This window comes from Diadema antillarum, unplaced genomic scaffold, assembly GCF_040938485.1.
Source record: "Diadema antillarum isolate AM-2024a unplaced genomic scaffold, OU_Dant_1.0 seq00000497_RagTag, whole genome shotgun sequence".
Taxonomy (NCBI): domain Eukaryota; kingdom Metazoa; phylum Echinodermata; class Echinoidea; order Diadematoida; family Diadematidae; genus Diadema; species Diadema antillarum.
In genome coordinates this window covers 728160-746947 of record NW_027271456.1, presented here as the reverse complement: position 1 = coordinate 746947, position 18788 = coordinate 728160, and the positions used below count along the sequence as shown (strand labels likewise).

Sequence of the window (18788 nt, the reverse complement as noted above, 5' to 3'; positions counted from 1 at the left end):
GATAACGGTAGTTATTATTGCTATTAGTAGATAAACTAGCAGGTCTAAAAAAAAATAAAACCACAGAGTGACAAGGTGCTAGGTCACTATGTGACAATTTTGGAGGTCCCACCGAGACCTGCTAACGTTAGATCTATGTTAGGTGGTGTAAGACACAGCCATAGGCTGGTAAAGAAAATTAAAGGCTTCCTTATCATGTGGTTGATTTAAGGTGCTATGTAGTTGAGCATGGTATTGTATGCAGTATATGCATGTATTAAGGTGTGTACTGGTTAAGAGTAGACCTGGTTGAGGTTGTGTCGAATTCGCAGTTAAAAGTCTGAGCGGAGTACTCAGTGAATTGTTGTGAATTGGGAGTGGATTTTTCTCCTGGTTGATGTTCTTTTGGTTGGCTGTTGTTGGATGATACGATGGCAACTCCAGAACAAATTAGAGACTTTGCCACCCTTGGTAGGGAACTTGGTTACTCCGGTGGAGAGTTGAATAGTTTCGTGAATGCTCGTTGTGATGAGGCTGCAGAGAAAATGCGGGCTGAGGAAAGAGCCAAGGTCCGGGAACATGAAATGAAAATGGCTGAAATGAGATCGACAAATTCCAGTACGCATGTGGATTTGAGTGGTTTGCACTTGAAAATAGGCAAGTTTGACGAGAATCGGGATAGGTTCGATGCCTATATCAACAAGTTTGAGTTGTTTGCTGACAGTCAGAAGATCCCTACTGAATTCAAGGCCTTATATCTGATTTCAAATCTGAGTGGCAAAGCCCTTGAAGTGGTGAACAGAATGGAGCCTGCTGATAGAGATGATTATGCAAGAGTCAAACAGGAGTTGATGGTGCATTTTCAGTTGACTGAAGAAGGGTATCGCAGGAAGTTTAGGACTGCACGGCCAGAGAAAGGAGAAAGGCCACATCATTTTGCGACGAGGCTCAGAGGGTATCTGGTGCAGTGGATTGAGTTGTCAGGGATCGATGAAGAGTATGATAAGTTGTTTGATCTACAATTTTTGTAGTCCTATGGGAACAATTTTTGAATAATTGTTCAAAGGAAGTGGTGGCATTTTTGAAAGAAAGGGACTGTGATTCAATGGAGGCGGTGAGTAAGAATGCTGATGTGTATGTAAATGCACATGGTGTGCACACATTTGGACAGCAATCAAAGACATCTGATCAGAATCAGAAATGGGGAGGTTCAAAGCCCTCACAAGGTGGTGTGAAAAACACACCAGGCAGTCCGAAACCCCCACAGCGCCCATTTGAAGTGAGGGGAAGGAATCAGCCATCACAGGGTAAGAAGACCCAGTATGGGGCTGGGCGCGGAGATGGCCCGAGGGGTTGTTATCAGTGTGGGAGTCCTACACATTTGAAGAGGGATTGTCCCATGGTGCGTGTGAAATCAGCTCAAGCAATGGTTGGTACAGAGGTGCTAACTGAAGGATCAGAAATGACACGGTCAAACATGGATGCTAGCACGCCGTCAGCTGGCAGTCCAGGAAACTCAATAGGTAGTTTGAGGTCAAATGACGGGGGTGGCAAACAGCCACAGGCAACAGGGCAATCAGCTGCGTGCATGCCTGTTGGAAATCATGTGCCCTTGGACGGGTATCAGAAAGTTGAAAAGCTGGGAATGGCTTACGGACAAGTAAGTGCGATGATGAATCGTATGCCAGTTGTTTCAGGCAGGTTATATCCTGGTGAAGTTCCAATTTCAGTACTCCGTGACACAGGATGCAGTACATGTGTTGTTAAGTCCAGACTGGTTGAGAGACATCAGCTGACTGGGAAGTGTCAAACAGTGAGGTTGATTGATGGAACAGTCAAGCAATTTCCAGTCGCCAAGGTAGAGTTAGACTCTCCATATTTTTCAGGTGAGATTGAAGCATTGTGTATGCCGGATTGCTTGTGTGAAGTGATTGTTGGGAATGTCACTGGTGCACGTGAGCCCAATGATCCAGATTTGAAGTGGGTGCCCAGAGGGGGCAAAGCATTGAGTGACGATGCTGATCAGGAGGATGATGGTGGTAGATACATCATTGGAGATGTTGAGCAAACTGTAGATACCAAGGTTGATGGCGTTGACAAGGAAGAGGTTGACAATCTTTCTGAGGTGAAAGAAGATGATCCACAGGTGATGGCAGTCGAAACCCGATCTCAGAAGGAAGACCAGGTGTTGGGCGAGACAGAGTGTTCAGTCAGGAATGATGACAGTGGAGTGCCAGCTGTCATGGCTGTGGAGACACGGGCCCAAAAAGCACGCAGTGCAAAACCCAAGAAGGGGTTAGTTGTGGTCGATTCGGTCAAAGTCGCAGATCCGCCAGAGTTTCGTCAGAAACAGAAAGATGACCCCACTCTTCGAGCATCGTGGGATAAGGTTGGTGTGACTGATAATTCCAGGTATCTGTTCCGGGTAGATCAGGGGTGCCTATTGAGGCAGGAAAGAGATCCGGAAAACCCGACAGAGGGGATTGGCCCAAAACTTGTTGTGGTGCCAAAGGCATATCGTGCTGATATCATGCATTTGGCACATGAGTCATTGTTTGGCGGTCACTTAGGGATCAACAACACATTGTCAAAGGTAAAGACACTGTTCTTTTGGCCGGGCATGTATGAAGACATTGCCAATTTCTGCCGATCATGTGATGTATGTCAGAAGACCATCAGCAAAGGCAAAGTGCCAAAGGTGGAGTTAGGTAGACTACCAACAATCGAGGTACCATTTCAGCGTATCGCCATCGATTTGATGGGGCCGTTCACTCCCTCTGAACGTGGTCACACCTACATATTGACAATTGTAGATTATGCCACAAGGTATACGGAAGCGATTCCGTTGAAGTCAATAACGACAGTCGATGTCGCAGAAGCACTGGTGACAGTGTACAGTCGAGTGGGTATACCGCAAGAGGTTATGTCTGACCTAGGACCCCAATTTGTCTCTGCCTTGATGAAAGAAGTCTGCCGGTTATTGTCAATCAAGCAGTTGACGAGTTCCCGATACCATCCCATGTGCAACGGGCTAGTGGAACGGTATAATGCTGTGGTGAAATCGTCTTTGAAGCGGTTGTGCACAGAGGAGCCACGCCAATGGGATAGGTATCTCCCTGCCCTTTTGTTTGCTTTGCGAGAGGCACCAAGCTCAAGCCTGGGTTTTTCTCCATTTGAATTACTATACGGTCGGCATGTGAGAGGACCCATGGAGGTTTTGAGAGAGCTGTTGACAAACGATGCTGTCGAGCCAGAAAGAAAGAGTGAGTATGAGTATGTCATCGAGTTGAGAAAGAGACTTGTTGAGTCATGGCAGATGGCACAGGAAAATTTGAAGCAGTCGGCAAAGCGGTACAAGACCTATTATGATCGAGGTGCGAAGAAACGGAAGTTGAAGATTGGAGACAAAGTCTTGGTGTTACTGCCGATGGAGCAAAACAAGCTCTTGGTCAAATGGAAAGGGCCATATGAGGTGGTCGGTGCCAAGTATGACTATGACTACGTAGTGGATGTAGATGGCATGAAAAAGACATTCCACAAAAACATGCTCAAGCGATACTTCAGCAGGGTAGCAGAGGAAGAAACTGCTGGAAGTTGTTTCGAGGTGTGCCATGATGGTGGTGTAGATGAGTTGTGGAGTGACGAAGGCATGGAAAACAACGATGATGTGGTCACTGAGATACCAGAAATGCCTTGTCCGACTCAGAGAGAGTTCGTTGAGGATGTACAGCTGGATGTTTCCCTAGACGAGGTGAAACAAGAGCAGATCAGACGATTATTGTGTGGGCCATTCGCAAGTTTGAGTTCTATCTGTGTGGCCGGTCTTTCGAAGTCCACACAGATCACAAGCCGTTAACGTACATACAGGCGAAGAAAATGCACAACAAAAGAATCGTGCGATGGTGCATGAGCCTACAGGAGCACAGGTTCAGGCTCGTCTCTGTAAAGGGCAAAGACAATGTGGCTGCAGATGCCATGAGCCGCCTAGTGTGAACCTACAACACAGAGTAGACGGTCAAATTCAAATGGAACATAGTAAAGCCAAAATAACAAATTCTGACAAACCATTTTTTTTATATACAGTGTTTATTGCATATATTTGGCATCAGTACAGTATTATACGATTTTTCTTCATGTTACAAAGATGCATTATTATGGAAGTCTACTTTAAATGTACAGGCAACATGGTTGGCTGTAGACAGGTGTTAATATGGACATATACATGCAGAAAATTCAATAAGTTCAGTAACTCCTTTGTACATGTTTTGTTTGCTAAGAACAAAATGCGCGAAGCAAAGAATATGATGCTTGTTTTTATTTCTGTGATTTCTTTCAGCGTCGCGACAAGACTACACCCGCACTACATCAACGTCGCTATTGATTAGGTGTAGGGCAATCGCGTTGTAGTGTGTAATTATGTACATGTACAGATTGTAGTTTGAGTTGTTATTGCATATGTAATGTTTAATTATATAGCTTGAGTTATTATCCAACTATTACTGGATACTACTATACAGGATCATATAGGTGATAATTCAGAGTTGAGGAGTGAGACAGGTTTAATGTCTCTCCTTAGACACCAGGGGCCCGTTGCATAAAAAACTTACCGCAGCGGTAACTGCCTATTTTCTGCGGTAAGTAGGAAAACTGCGGTAAGTATAAGATTCAGCTAAAATTTGCGTTGCATAAAACAGTTGCGGTAAAGTTACCGCTCCAAAGCTACGGTAAGTGTAAAAAAACTGTGGTAACTTAACCGCACCTACAAAAGATGCGGTTACTACCATAGTGACAAACAAAATGGCAGCTGTGCTACAAGCATTTCGAGCCATCAGAGAGAGGGAGGAGTATGAGAGAGCGAGAAGAAGGGAGAGGGTTTTCAGAGACAGGAATCACCCGCTAGATGTTTACAATGATGAAGACATATTTAGGAAGTACAGGTTCACACGCGAAGGGTGCATCAGGATTATTGACATGGTGGGTGATTCTCTCCAACACGACACAAGAAGAAATCATGCACTGAGCCCCAGTCAACAAATCTTTGTGGCATTGAATTTTTTCGCCACTGGGGCCGTGATCGACACCACATCAACTGTCCATGGAATTACAAGGAGCACCGCCTCCAGGGTCATACACAGAGTATCTAACACTCTCGCCACCTTAAAGGATGAGGTAGGTCTTGAGTCTACTTTAAAAAAAAAAAAAAAAAAAAAGAATTAAGATTGAGAATACTAGAAATAGAGTAAGCCTAGACTTATGTCTACTTCCATGCCTACACATGAGCAGTGTCTCGTCTAGTAAAAGGCTTCAAATCATAAGCCCCTAGCCACTACTAGTCTTAATCTGTGGGCTAATTTGTCGTCAAATGGGTAAAAAGCTCTGACAAATACTATAAAGCAGTCCTACAATAAAGTATTTCATAAGTTATGATATAAAATGAGTTAAGAAACGTGTGTGTGTGTGAGTGAATTGGCCGGCTGGTACTCGATAAATTTTTAGGGCGTAGTTAGCCCGGCCGCCGCGGATATAGCAGTTACCAAGTCTCGACAGCGCCGGTACACCCGCGACATACACATACCCGATAAACGCCCAATTTCTTTAAAATACATGGCTATAATTACAGTCTTAATTAGACTCAAAAGCTACCCATGAACCTTGCAGTTCTATCATTACGTGACTTGAAGTAAGATAGCTTAGTTTATGGATGTATCGAGTGAACATTGTGAATCGGATCTTCCGAGTCGTCGCCTCAGTTAATTTAACGTCTTCAGTCCCATACAATCACTTTCATGGGGTTCTGCCTTTGAGCTGGAAGTCTAACATGCGTTTAGCGCTATGGCGCGGCGTACTAGTACACGGTAAACACTGTCTTGTCAACTATGGGGGTAGGATTTTAATGCACTGTTGGTTGGTGTTTCAGTCGTATACAGTTAAATGATTTGATTTACTTCAAATGTGGTTTACGCGAGCTCTGCCTCTTTGCTTTTTTCTGTATTAACAAATTTTCCATGAAAATATAAACAATACATAAACTTACTTTATTAGCGTTGGCAAGGTAGTCCACACTTGCCCCTGGGCCCTAGCCTTCACCACCACTCGATCGAAACGTACACAGTCAGTCCGCAGCGTGAGCGAAAACGCACGTATTTATTCAAGTCGTATGCACGGCTGAGCGGTGCTTGCATACGTAATGAGCAGATACATGGTCATGAACAAATCCGTGTAGAACGAGTATTTCTCGTCAGTTTTCGACACTGTTGGTATCGACTGAAAGAGAAAACATAAGCAAATATGCTCATGATCAAAATAAACGGAAAAGAAGAATAAAGAATATCAAAATCCCTCTCGAAGTTCGGTATTGTATTCAAAAATATTCCTTCACGTTTGACGCCAAAAAATTAACCTGAAATCTTTCATGCCCCTCTAAAATATGGTGAAGACTTTGTCCGCTAAGGTATATAGTATCACAATAAGGGCACGTTTTCCCATCTTCATTTCAATACGGGTCAGGAACTAGCAAAATTCAGAGACATGTCTAGCGTCGAGTTTAAAAAGATTATCCTCGCATTCGCACCGGAATTCCGGGTCTGTGATTGGTCGAAATCTGTCGCAAGACGCGGCGTGTCGCATTGCGTAGTATCCATTGGCTGCTGACTCAGTGCTGTGAGTTTTAAATGTTAGGTTCCAGATTGTGATCGAATTTTCACTCTCTGTACAAAACTTGAACTTTACACAGGAACCAATGATGTGTATGTGAGTGTGCACTTACAATGACCCTGAACAATGGACCTGGCTGCCACCTGTCCCGAGCTCTGCTGCCAGGCACATGAATGCCCTTAATCAATTATTCATGTGGATTGCCCCCGAGCACTGCTAGTCTGAATTCTTGACACAGGGTGAAATGCATCCACATGAAAGAAGTAAGCACATGTTTCCATGTGCTTGCACACAACACATTTCAGAATGAACAAAGACTAGCTGCGATAGTGGAATTCCTCATGAAACATTCCAATCCTGGCCATTGTCCACGACCATCGTCTGGGTATCAACAACACATTCCACGCGTGTTCATTCACTACCCCACTTCCAGTAAGAAAACATAATTTGCCTTGTTTTCAACAGGAAAATTCACAACCTTAAAAATGGTGCCCCTCTTCGTTTTTTAATTGATCATACTCGCTCAAGTTTCACGATTGTGAAATCGAAGAAATTACGGAGATCTATTTTCAATACCAGTCAGGAACTAGCAAAACATCAAACTATGATCTAAAAGCTTCTTGAACATTGGCAAAATAATCGTTTACTTTGATGCTAAAATTGACTACTATATTGACATAAAAAATAGGGAAATTAGGTATCAAATTAATGAGCATAATCAGCTCTATAACATACCTAACCATCCTGGGTAAAACAATGCACTGCGAAAGCTATGAAAGCTGTTGTTGCGACCTCTGCAAAAACTCTCGCAAAGTATCGCGAAATCTCGTCAGTCTCAAGGGCACAAACTGCGTAAACGTGATTCTGAATAAAATTGTCGTTCGTGCCTCATTATCGCACACGCTGCGGACTGACTGTACATGTGATGTGTACCTCGGTAGCTCGGCGTCGAGTTTCGTATATAATATAAACAGTACATCACGTCGGCTTTACTATCACGTACGTACTCTATTATGTGCTACCAGTACTAGTATCTGACACGTGATCACGCTCTCTAGCTCTATGATGAAAGACCAAAGATTGGCAAGACACACACTGCAGTCACAGAACTCTACACAGAGAGAGTGCTGAGTTCTGTGTGTAGAGCTCTGTGACTGCAGTAATTGATGGAGTGCGCTGGCCTTGGCTGGGGGACGTGACGTGAAAGGAGCACAGAATGTTTTGTGATGACGTTTTGTCCCTGCTCAGATCTAGAGCTCTAAAAATAGCGGTACCCCAGGTACTTTTTTTTTTTTTGATGGGGGGGGGGGGGAATACACAGTACTGGTTGAGGGGGGATTCAGGTTCATAACATTCCTACGTGAGATAATAAGAAACCTCCTATGAAATATGAAAGAGCATTTGATGGAAGTTGGTTTTCAAATGGCTGAGATATCCATAAATAGTGATAATAATAAAAGGCAATACGGCACTGATCCCTTCATTAGGATTTCTTTGCTTCAACTTGTTTTTGGATAGCAACCATTTCAAAACCGATTTTCATCAAATGAAATTTTGATACCACTAAGAATTGCATGATCTTTATGACATCTCATAGATTTTTTTCTGAATATCGAGCTAAATCCTCACCTCAACCACAACAGTACAAATCCTTAATATGGGGTGCAACCATGGACCCTACCACCTTCCATATGGAAAAAAAATAAAAAAATAAAAATCTACGAACAACAAAAACAACAATCAAATATTTCAAATATCATGGATCACTTTCATTCATTTCCCTGGGAATCCCCCAACCCCCACAAATAATTATGAGTAGTATAATTATTTACAGGCATATGTTGAAAATTTTGTGGTGATTTTTCAGTTCAATTACTCTGAGTATAATAGTATTCAAGATCTATTCTGAGTGTGTGTTGCCTGTGGCTGTGGGAGGTGTACTCGGATAAAGACCTATGCATGTATTACGCACTTAAGGGTGGTAAACTGCTAACTTTCTACAAAAAGGGGGTGATATCTTACTCAAACCTGTTTAAAGAGGGGTTATATTTCCTGAAAAACAACACAAAATCCTCATTTGCCGGTGTATTTTTTTAGGCAGGAAACGTGTTTAGGGTTTACATTTTTTTTTTATTTATAAACTTTCTTCAGATATCACTGCCATGTCTACAGGCCCTACTGTACAATTTGCAGGGGTTTAATTTTCGCAAGTCAGTGCGTCGCAAAATTTCCATATGAACATATGGCTCATAATTATATATAGCCCATAAATGTAAACACCACAAAATCAAGCCAAGTTATGTATATAGAGGGTATACAGTATCAGATCGGTAAACACAGTAAACACATACAGACTCACTCAAAACGAGCTCTTGATTGTCACTCTCTTGGGAGCATTCCAGTCAGTGCTATCAGAATTACACCCTTTCACACTCATTCCATTCCTGTCAAGTGGACATATCTCTATTCATTCTCATTCCATTCATTCATTTTTATCTATCATTCTGTGTTTTTACAGGATGATTAGGACACAAACATTCCTATGTAGAATTGTATTTAATACGAAATAAACATTAATAGTTCTTACATACCAGGTAGTAGAAAATCTGGACAGGATTGATAAGCACTCTATATATCACTGATTTGTTTCTCAATTTTATTATAATTGTTTCACAGAAACAATTACCAGTATGTCAAAATATGTGTTACATTCATATTTACACCCAGTTTTACATGTTTATATAATTGCTTCTTGTTCCATTACATTGTAGTTATGTAATCACCATCTGATTTCAAATAAACGTTTTCAGCAGACTCTGATAGCAAATCTTAACATGTGGTTATTGTAATAATTGCAAATGTATCATATACAAATAAATAATAAGGTATGAATGACTAAAAAAATATATCAAATGTAAACATCATATACATGCAACAACAAATTGGCAAGAAAGATAGAACATTAATGTATCATCCATAAAATATTTCAGACATTCATGTAAGTTGGTATGAAGATGTATAATTGTAGACAGCAAACAATAGACATGTTTGCAAACTATATGTGCACATTAGCAACACACTTTCCTTTCAAAAACGATTTATTGTTCAATCTTACCTAGTTATCATGTTAAACCTCGTGAAAATACTATTACATTAAAGTACTTTGTTTTATATTCACAGGTTATCAAATTCCCCAGGACCATGGAAGAGGTGAGAGAAGCACAAGTGGCTTTCTTTGAGATATCAGGTACGCAATATAAAACAGTCTTTTTTTTTCTTTTTTGCAATTTACTTGAAATTTGGCACATGTGATGGCTGTGATATACAGTTGTACGAACTTCATTAATTTTTTTTTTCATGTCAAACATTTTGTTGCCATGGAAGCAACATTTTTTTTTAATGAAAAGCATAGAAATTGCCAATTTACTTATCTTACTTGACTTCAGAAATGGCATATGTGATTATCAGTTAGCAAAATATACATTTAATCATTGTTTAACAATACATTGCTATGATTTCTACTTTTTTCCAATAAAGAGCACACAAAGTAATTTATGGTTGAGCTACCTCCCTCATTTTTAGGTGGTGGTATTAATCACATTGAGTGGTAGTTGTAGTTGGAAATTGTAATTGATACAGTAATCATAAATTCAAAATTGGTAACAACTACTGTACATGTTAAAAAGGCAGTTTCTCAAGATGTTGAAAGCGTTCTTTTGAGGCTTGACACAAAATTTCAAGATGAACATGTGAAGTTACTACCGGTATATAGAGTCAATATATTGCAACAATGCAGCACATCTCATTTACTCTAGGATTCCCACAAGTCGTTGGTGTAGTGGACGGTACCCATGTTCGACTGAATGGAGCACCGCTAGGAGAAAGGGAATATGCCTATGTAAACAGGAAGCATTTCCACTCGATTAACGTCCAAATTGTCTGTGCTGCGAACTACAAAATCATTGATCTGGTGGCAAGATGGCCAGGCAGTTCCCATGACAGCCGGATACTGCAGGTAAACTGTGCTTGTCAAAAAAGTTTAATACAGACCCTAAGTATAAACCGAGTATTTTCACAGCTCAAATAACCTAGTACAGTTAGGGTTAAATGGAGCCCAAACCCAAAGAGGAATATGGACTGAGTGAAAACGGCATCCTTAGTAGAACACATCAGTTAAAGTTTTAGGAAATTGGGCAGTTATGAATTTGTAAAGTTTTGGTCTTGAAACCGCTTGATGAGGAGACTAATAGAGGTTATGACGTATGAGTGGGCAACAATTAAATCATAAATGAAATATAAAGGGAATTCCACAAAAATCCACTTTGCTAGCATAATGAAAGAGCACTTTAGTAACTGCTTTCAAAAAGCAACGGGGAAAACTGTTACCCTTAACATATATGTCAGTATCAAGTTGAAGGAATTATGTGTAATTTTCATGAAAAATCACTGATTTTTATGTCAATTATTGGGGTTTGGACGGTTAGCCCTTATGGAACAAACACAAGGTCACGCACTGTGGTTTATGTAGTAATGTCCCAATTTCACATTTTGGCATGGGTTATGTAGCACCATGGTGCGTGTGTGTGTCGACAAACTTCTACAATGCTCTCCTTCTTATTCCTGTATTTTCGTTATTTATGGGTCAAATTTTTTCGTTCGAAATTCAAAACAGAAGACTATTGAATTTCTCAATAGAATATAAAATCTAAAACTTTAGAAAGAATACAGAAAATTGAGTGCACTTTGAATGGTCTGCCACAGGCAGATATCCTTATCATGCTCTTACGTAATATGACAGCTGTTGCAGTCATTAAACCCTGGCTTGGCCTCCAGGTTTGCCACGCCCGAGTAGAAAGCTATTTTGCAGTGGGCAAATACATCTACTCCCACTCTCAAACGAGGAATCGTTAGGGGGGTATAGCACCCCATCAGCTTTGTTTGGCGATTGGGTCACGCCTCAAACGGGGGTTTGACGGCATTAGAATCAGTGATTTTTAATGAAAATTACACGTTCCATCTACTTGATACTAACATATGTTAAGGGTAATAATTTTCCCTGTTTCTTTTTGAAAGCAGTTACTAAAGTGCTCTTTCATTATGCTAGCAAAGTGATTTTTTTGTGGAATTCCCTTTATATTTCGAACTATGTGAAATTGGGACATTACCACATAAACCGCACTGTGTGACCGTGTGTTTGTTCCATAAGGAATATAACCTTCTGATATTGAGTCAAATTTGATTTGTTTTAATAAAGCAAAACAATAGTTTAAAAAAAGCATCACATTCTAAATATTGGCCTGTCAAAAGACAGAAATTTGGGCATAATTGATGTGATTTTGTGGTATAATGTCAAAGGCTCTGCCTTCAACCCTTTCTAAGGGCCCAGGCAAGCAAAGTGCACATGCCCCAGAATATGCCACGTATGAGCCTACAAAACATTTTTTCCCCTTTGTATACAGAACAGCGTCCTTGGGAGGTGTTTCGAGGGCTTAAAATTGCACGGACTACTCCTGGGAGATTCTGGGTATGCGCTGAGACCATGGATCATGACACCAGTGCTGAATCCAACGACTCCTGCAGAGAATGCCTACAACCGGTTAGCATGCATAAATTATTATTTTGTTTGTATTGTTGTTTTTTTTATGAAAATGGCATAGTCATTATCTTGATTCCTATATCAATTAATAGTGGAGGATTGCCATTAATCAGTATGCAACTCTGAGATATTCCTTGTAATGAAAATGTCCTTTTTTAAGCCATTTTCTTTGCCCTTTTTAACCCATTCTGTCTGCCATTTCTATCAGTCAGAGGGCATGATATGAAGCAATACCCTACAGGTGAAAATGGCATTCCATATTGCAAAATATAACATAATGTAAAAACACTGAATTGCAGTCAAGATGTGTCATGATAATTATGCAAAGACTTGGTGTCAAGAAATTGTCTTTTGTTTCCTGAATGGCTTTCTTTTCAGAGCACATGCTTCAACAAGGGTCATAATAGAGCAAGTTAATGGCCAGTTAAAGCATAAATTTCGGTGCCTCCTCCATGGGATGCAGATGACCCCAAAGCGAGCTGGAAGAGTCGTGACAGCATGCGCCATCCTCCATAATCTTAGCAAGACATGGAGGCAGCCCGAGGTTGATGGTGAACTGGATGACGCCCACCATGTTCCTGTTGACCCACCTGTGGGAGGAAATCCACATACTGGGCTGGCCATCAGAACAGCTATCATTGCGAACTACTTTAGTGAGTCATAATTGCGTATACATTTTCTATTTCTGTTCTCGAGGTTTGGATGTTACTGAAATAATTGCTCCCCTTAACTAAAATTTTCAGCGTGAACAACTCATATCTAGGATGGAAATTGAACAATTCTTGTGAAACTATTTACAAATATTAAACAAATTACAGCATAAATAGCAAATCAGCTAATCACTCTTCACCATAAACGTAATGACAGGCAACTGCAAGAAGCTTCTCCAAAACCTCAAGCTTCCTCTCTTCAATGGCAAGAAGACGCTCCTCATAACTTGATGATTCTCGATCCTTCTCGATCCTCCTTGGTCCTTGATCCATCGTAGCCTTCCTCTTCACTCTCGTTTTCTTCTTTTCCATGATCACCTCCACTGGCTCCACGTCAGCCGATGTGCCTGCCCTGTTCTCTTCTTCTTCCTCTGGTTCTTCCACTTCTACATCTTCCTCCACATATGTCTCCTGAGGCCCCATCCCATGTAGCATTCCACATGCAATGGTGTTCTCTGAAGCCTGTAAAAAGAATTAAGAAAACAAAAGAGATGAACCAGTTATGGAACCACTGATAAACATTACATATTCATAACTAAATGGTAGAAATTTTAAGCACTTGTAAATGTACCATGGGAGGTTCCACTGTTCCACGTATATATTTCATGGAAGCTTATTTCATTACACTGCCGTAAGGCAAACCTGTTGTTAATAAAGCTGTGTTAAAATGAAGACATTAGGAAATCTATTATTCGATTAGAATATAATCTTGCTGCTGTTTTACTGTTCCCTCTGTGTTGCTATGTAGATTGAGTGCAACAGACTGCAATTTCAACGGCAACAAGGACTCACCTGTGAAGCCTGGCTGAGCAGACTTATAGGAACACCTGACTCCTCCTCCTCATCTGCAAATCCTTCCACACTCTCCTCAACCAGGGCATCCAGCACCAATTCCCATTTCTCAACCCTTTCTACAGGGGGTCCACCACCTTAGGATAAATCGGACAAAAGTAGCAAAAAGATCGAAATTAATGTCAAGAGTGCAATAAACTTTTGTAGGTCAGTGAACACGATGGATTCCTTTTCGAATTGGTCATATGAAAATAATTTACATGAAATGCAAATTAACGGTAACTGTAAGAGTACAAACAACAATACTCACATTGGCATAATGCACGTTTTGCATACGGAAACGCAGGGTTGAGGGGGTAACTTTGGGCGCCTCCCAAGGGGCCGCTATAAATGTGCATCCCTTTTTACTATAGAAGTATTGTAAAGCAATGTCTCCTGTATTGATTACATTGCATTTCTTGGAAACAAAAGTACCCTTGCTATATCAAAGGCGCGATCGAATTTTGACAGCATATACGTTTGTAACATATATATTCGTGTTATATGATATCATATGTTTTCTATATTGCCAAGAGGATAAAGGGCATTTTAGGGTCACACGCCACAGGATCACCCTTCAATAAGCACCCTTGTTGTTGTGTAGATCTTGTAAAGCAAATCGTCTTCTATCATTTTCATGACTTTTCATTTATATAACAGTGTATTTGCTGTATTGCCGGACCTACTTTTAAAACCATTCTCGCTAGAACAACTGCATTTGCGTTGCTAATATCCATATTTTGTCATTAAGGGTGTGAGCGTAAGTGTAAATTTAGACACCTCCCCAAAGATTACCTTTAAATGTTCACCTTTTGGACAAGGTAGTTATTGTAGAGCAATGTTTCCTCTATTAATTAGTTGCATCTTATGGAAACAAAAGTGCCTTTGCTATTCGGCATGATGGAATTTCGAAAACTTGTATGTTTACTGGCCTCACATCATGGTAGGGGTCCTGGGTAATGTTTACGGTGACATACACTGCACATCCCACAGGGTTGCCTTTTAATGCGCACCCTCTTCACTGTATAGATCTTGCAAAGTTAATTTTCTTCTATCATTTCCACTTGTCATCAATGTGTGTTGCCGGGACTACACTTTTAAAACCTTTCACGCTAGAAGAAAGGTATTTCCATTGCTAATATCTGTGTTTATGTTGGGTGATGACTTTCCCAGTGCGAATTCGCAGTGCGAAAAAATAAATTCTTTCACCCCCTACTTCTTCTTGCGTGGTCTCGAATCTTTTGGCGTATTGAGTACATCCTGACAACGTGACACAATCACCCAAAGACCAGACTACGACAATAATATTAATGAGATAAAAGTATTTTTCTACATTATATTGAATACAATTGTAATACTTAAATTCCAATAATATAATGTAAGCATGGAAGCATTAAAGGACAAGTTCACCTTCATAGACATGTGGATTGAGTGAATGCAGCAATATTAGTAGAACACATCAGTGAAAGTTTAGGGAAAATCGGACAATCCATTCAAAAGTTATGAATTTTTAAAGTATCTGCGTAGTCACTGCTGGATGAGAAGACTCATAGTGTCTGATGTCATATGCGTACAATTATAAAGAAAATAAGAAGAGAATTTCACAAAACTTTACTTTTTGAATTAAGTGCACATTTCTTCGACTTGTTACTGACATATGTTAAGGGTAATATTATTACCCCGGCCTTCTGAAATGGAGAAGTCATGTGCTCTTTTGTTATGTGAGAAAAGTGAGAATATGTTGATTATTCTTTCTTTATATCGTTGTACTCGTGTGACATTACAAGCTATAGTAGTCTTCTCATCCAGCCTTGAGTAAGCAGAAACTTCAAAAATTCATACCTTTTGAATGGATTGACAGATTTTCCTCAAACTCTCAATACTGAACTCTACTGATATTGCTGCATTCACTCAACCACATATCTAAGAAGGTGACCTTTTCCTTTAAGCACACTAATTTTCACAGATTTTGTGCTGTTTTGTTGAGTGATAATGTGAAGAAAAAAAAATTGTGCCTTTTCATATTTTGAGTAGGTTGATAGTACAATATATAGCGTGATCTAGTGCTGTTCCAGTCAAATTATGTCATCATAATTGCACTAGTCATACCAGTAGCAAGTTTACGATATATTTCACTTATGATTTCAAATAATCCAAATGGAAATTATGAGAATTGGTTGCTTTATTTATCAAGTTTATGAAGCTGGCTGACCACAGCCACTCTGGTGGATTTAGTGCACTAACATCCGGAGAACTCAGGCAAAGTTGTGCTGCTGGTAGTGGTCCATGAAGTATTATGGTAAATTCATTTGCATAATCACAGCATTATTAAAAAATCTTCCAAAGCTCTTATCTTTAAAAGAATACAGTAATTATTTAGTGATGTTCTTGTTATATATTCAAGATGATAGACTGTCTACTTCACATTAACATAATATATACTTGGATTTGATAGTAAGGTAGTATTATTATTATTATACACTAGTTCACTAATATACTGTAGCATTGTTATTGCGCCAGCTATGTCAAGACTTGGTCATTCAGAGGAGAAGCAACATGGCTGAACAAAGAGACAGGCCTATGTGGGTGTTGTGCCCATAAAGCAGGGCTGCCAAAATTGGTAACTAGTTGAGAGTGAGACTCCTAGAGGCAAATACTATAATTTAGGAGTCAAAATGAGTGAGATCAAAAGAAATGCATACAAATGAAATAAAGTTTCAGGGTAGGAAAGGACCAAAATGAGTGGGTCTCACTCTCAATGGTTGAGAGTTGGCAGCCCTGCCTGAAGGCATGTGTCTTGATTTCATTTGACTGTGTCGCGTGCATGAGAATGATTGCTACACATACCAGTCCGGAACTTCAGGTCCCGGTACTTCCTTGCCTTGGACGACATTTCTGTCCATGTCAGGCGAAGGTCCTTTGCTGACCGTCCCCTTGGAAGCCCCTGTGCCTCCAGCTCATCTAATGCAGCTTGCCATGTGGCATCCTTCCTCTTCTTTACCTACATTATATTCAAAAAGAGATAATTTTACGGTTGTTGACAGTCATTATTGTACAAAAATGAAGATCCAAATTTCTCTTTTTAGAACTGTTTGCATTAAATGAAAATGTATGTCCTTTCTCACACAATCTTAAGGGATCACTTTTAATAATCTTTCTTTGTGCTTCTCATGATTCCACCAATATTATATTTGACACCATGTATTTTTGTTTGTTGGTTTGTTTGATTTTAATTGAAAGTTTGTAAAATATTTATGAAAGTGGAAATAAATGAAATAAAATGATATGTACTGAAATAATTCCACATTCCTTTTTCTGCAATACCTCAATATTTTCTTTGTAAATATAAGGCATTACTAGTAAATAATTTCTGAATATTTTCATGAGATCTAAAACTCTGTTATCATGCATCACATCACAGGCATAATTGCCATTTGTGTAACATGGAATGAAATATGATACATAACTAAGTTTGAAACATATCTATGTAAAGACAGAGACAGTGTCATCCTCACTTACTTTGTCGGCACAATGGCCCGCCTTCCCGAAAAGATCCCCTTTTTTTCTTTTAACGAATGATGACAGGAAAGAAACCTGTTGTAATGTGAGGTTTGGCCTCCGCTTTCCCATTTTCTCCCTTTTCCTTGATGCTAGTTCACTGAAATGTAATGTAAAAGAAAAGGAAAAGTCTTCAAGGTTATTACAAGTGCAGCATTGCTATGAAATTGAGTTTACAGGTACAAGCTTTGTTACGAATAGCTTAACATAATGATGATTACATAACAGTGCAAACCCTTGTGCATTCTGTGTTTCTTGATTGTGGGAACTGTGCATTTGGCATACACTTAAAGGGCACATGGGTTTGAAAGGTTGTACACTTGCAAGGGATGGATGCAAGGTACCGGTAATGAAAGATGGGGGTGAAAGTAAATACAGATTGATGTGCATGTGAGAAGGATAAGGTGTTACCTCTGAAAAATAGACAAACCCACATCCATGACCGTAAATGAGAACAAGTGGTCAACCACTTATAGGGTATGCAATCAAAACTCACCTGTCATTTTTACAATCTCTGTTTTCCTTTGGTTTTCTTTTATTTCATTTTGTTGTTGTCTTGGTTATTGCTTGATCGTTTGTTTGTTTGATTTTTGTTTTGGTTTTACTTAGCTTGTCTGGTTGTGGGAATATGACCAGAAAACACTGGACCTAGCCCTATTAAGGCCCATATGCAGGTGGTTTGTTTTCTTTTTTTTCCTACTCAGTTGCTCAACAAAACATTGTTTTCTTCAGTCTGTGTGTCTGTGCTTGTATACACATTTCACAGAGGCATAGGAGTGTGCAACTGCTTGGATGTATAGGGCCTATTTACAAAGTGCCAGTAAAAATCTGCATACTACACAACATGTACTTGTTCATGGATGGTTGCTTTAAGAATTTGGTAGATTATTTACTTGAGAATTCAATTTCATTATGATTGTAAGATTGCGCTTTTATGTTCATGGTCACAGCATAATCGGTGATTATTGGTTAGGACCTTGATGTTGTTTCTACCGGCCTGTCCGTACTCTAGCTGGATTTCATTATGTATTGGATCAGTGAGTTCAAACAAAGATAGCGACTAGTGCATACCATAATCTTTGTGTGGAAATTTATTTTTGTAGTTCATATAAAACAACTATCATCAGCTGCCTGTCAGTCAATAAGAAGTGGAACACTTTGATTGCGATTGTCTATTAGATCTCAATGATGTCCAGTTCATCGGTTGTGCTAAGTGGAATAGCGTGCGATTACAGCCAGGCACTTAAGTGACATATTAATAACATACATTTTTACATACTAGGAGTCAAGCTGTAACTATGAATAGGGAATGTGCTAACTATACACAGCCCCGTCGCTGTACGTAGGTACGTAGCGACAGCATACTTACACTAATTGCACAGCGTCTGGTCGGGCTACGAATGTGCATTAATATGCTGTCATAATTCATTGTATTTATTGTCATATTGAGAACATTAATT

General features: G+C 39.8%; 1 protein-coding gene across 1 annotated transcript; it reads left to right on the top strand.

The window, feature by feature from the left end:
* Positions 1–4645: 4645 nt before the first annotated feature.
* LOC139733821 (putative nuclease HARBI1) lies at positions 4646–13761 on the top strand. Its single transcript, XM_071644626.1, has 6 exons — positions 4646–5148; positions 9814–9880; positions 10449–10648; positions 12093–12229; positions 12608–12882; positions 13688–13761. Exons 1-6 carry the CDS (start codon positions 4777–4779, stop codon positions 13690–13692), a joined length of 1056 nt encoding a protein of 351 aa, XP_071500727.1. The 5' UTR covers positions 4646–4776; the 3' UTR covers positions 13693–13761.
* Positions 13762–18788: the final 5027 nt, after the last annotated feature.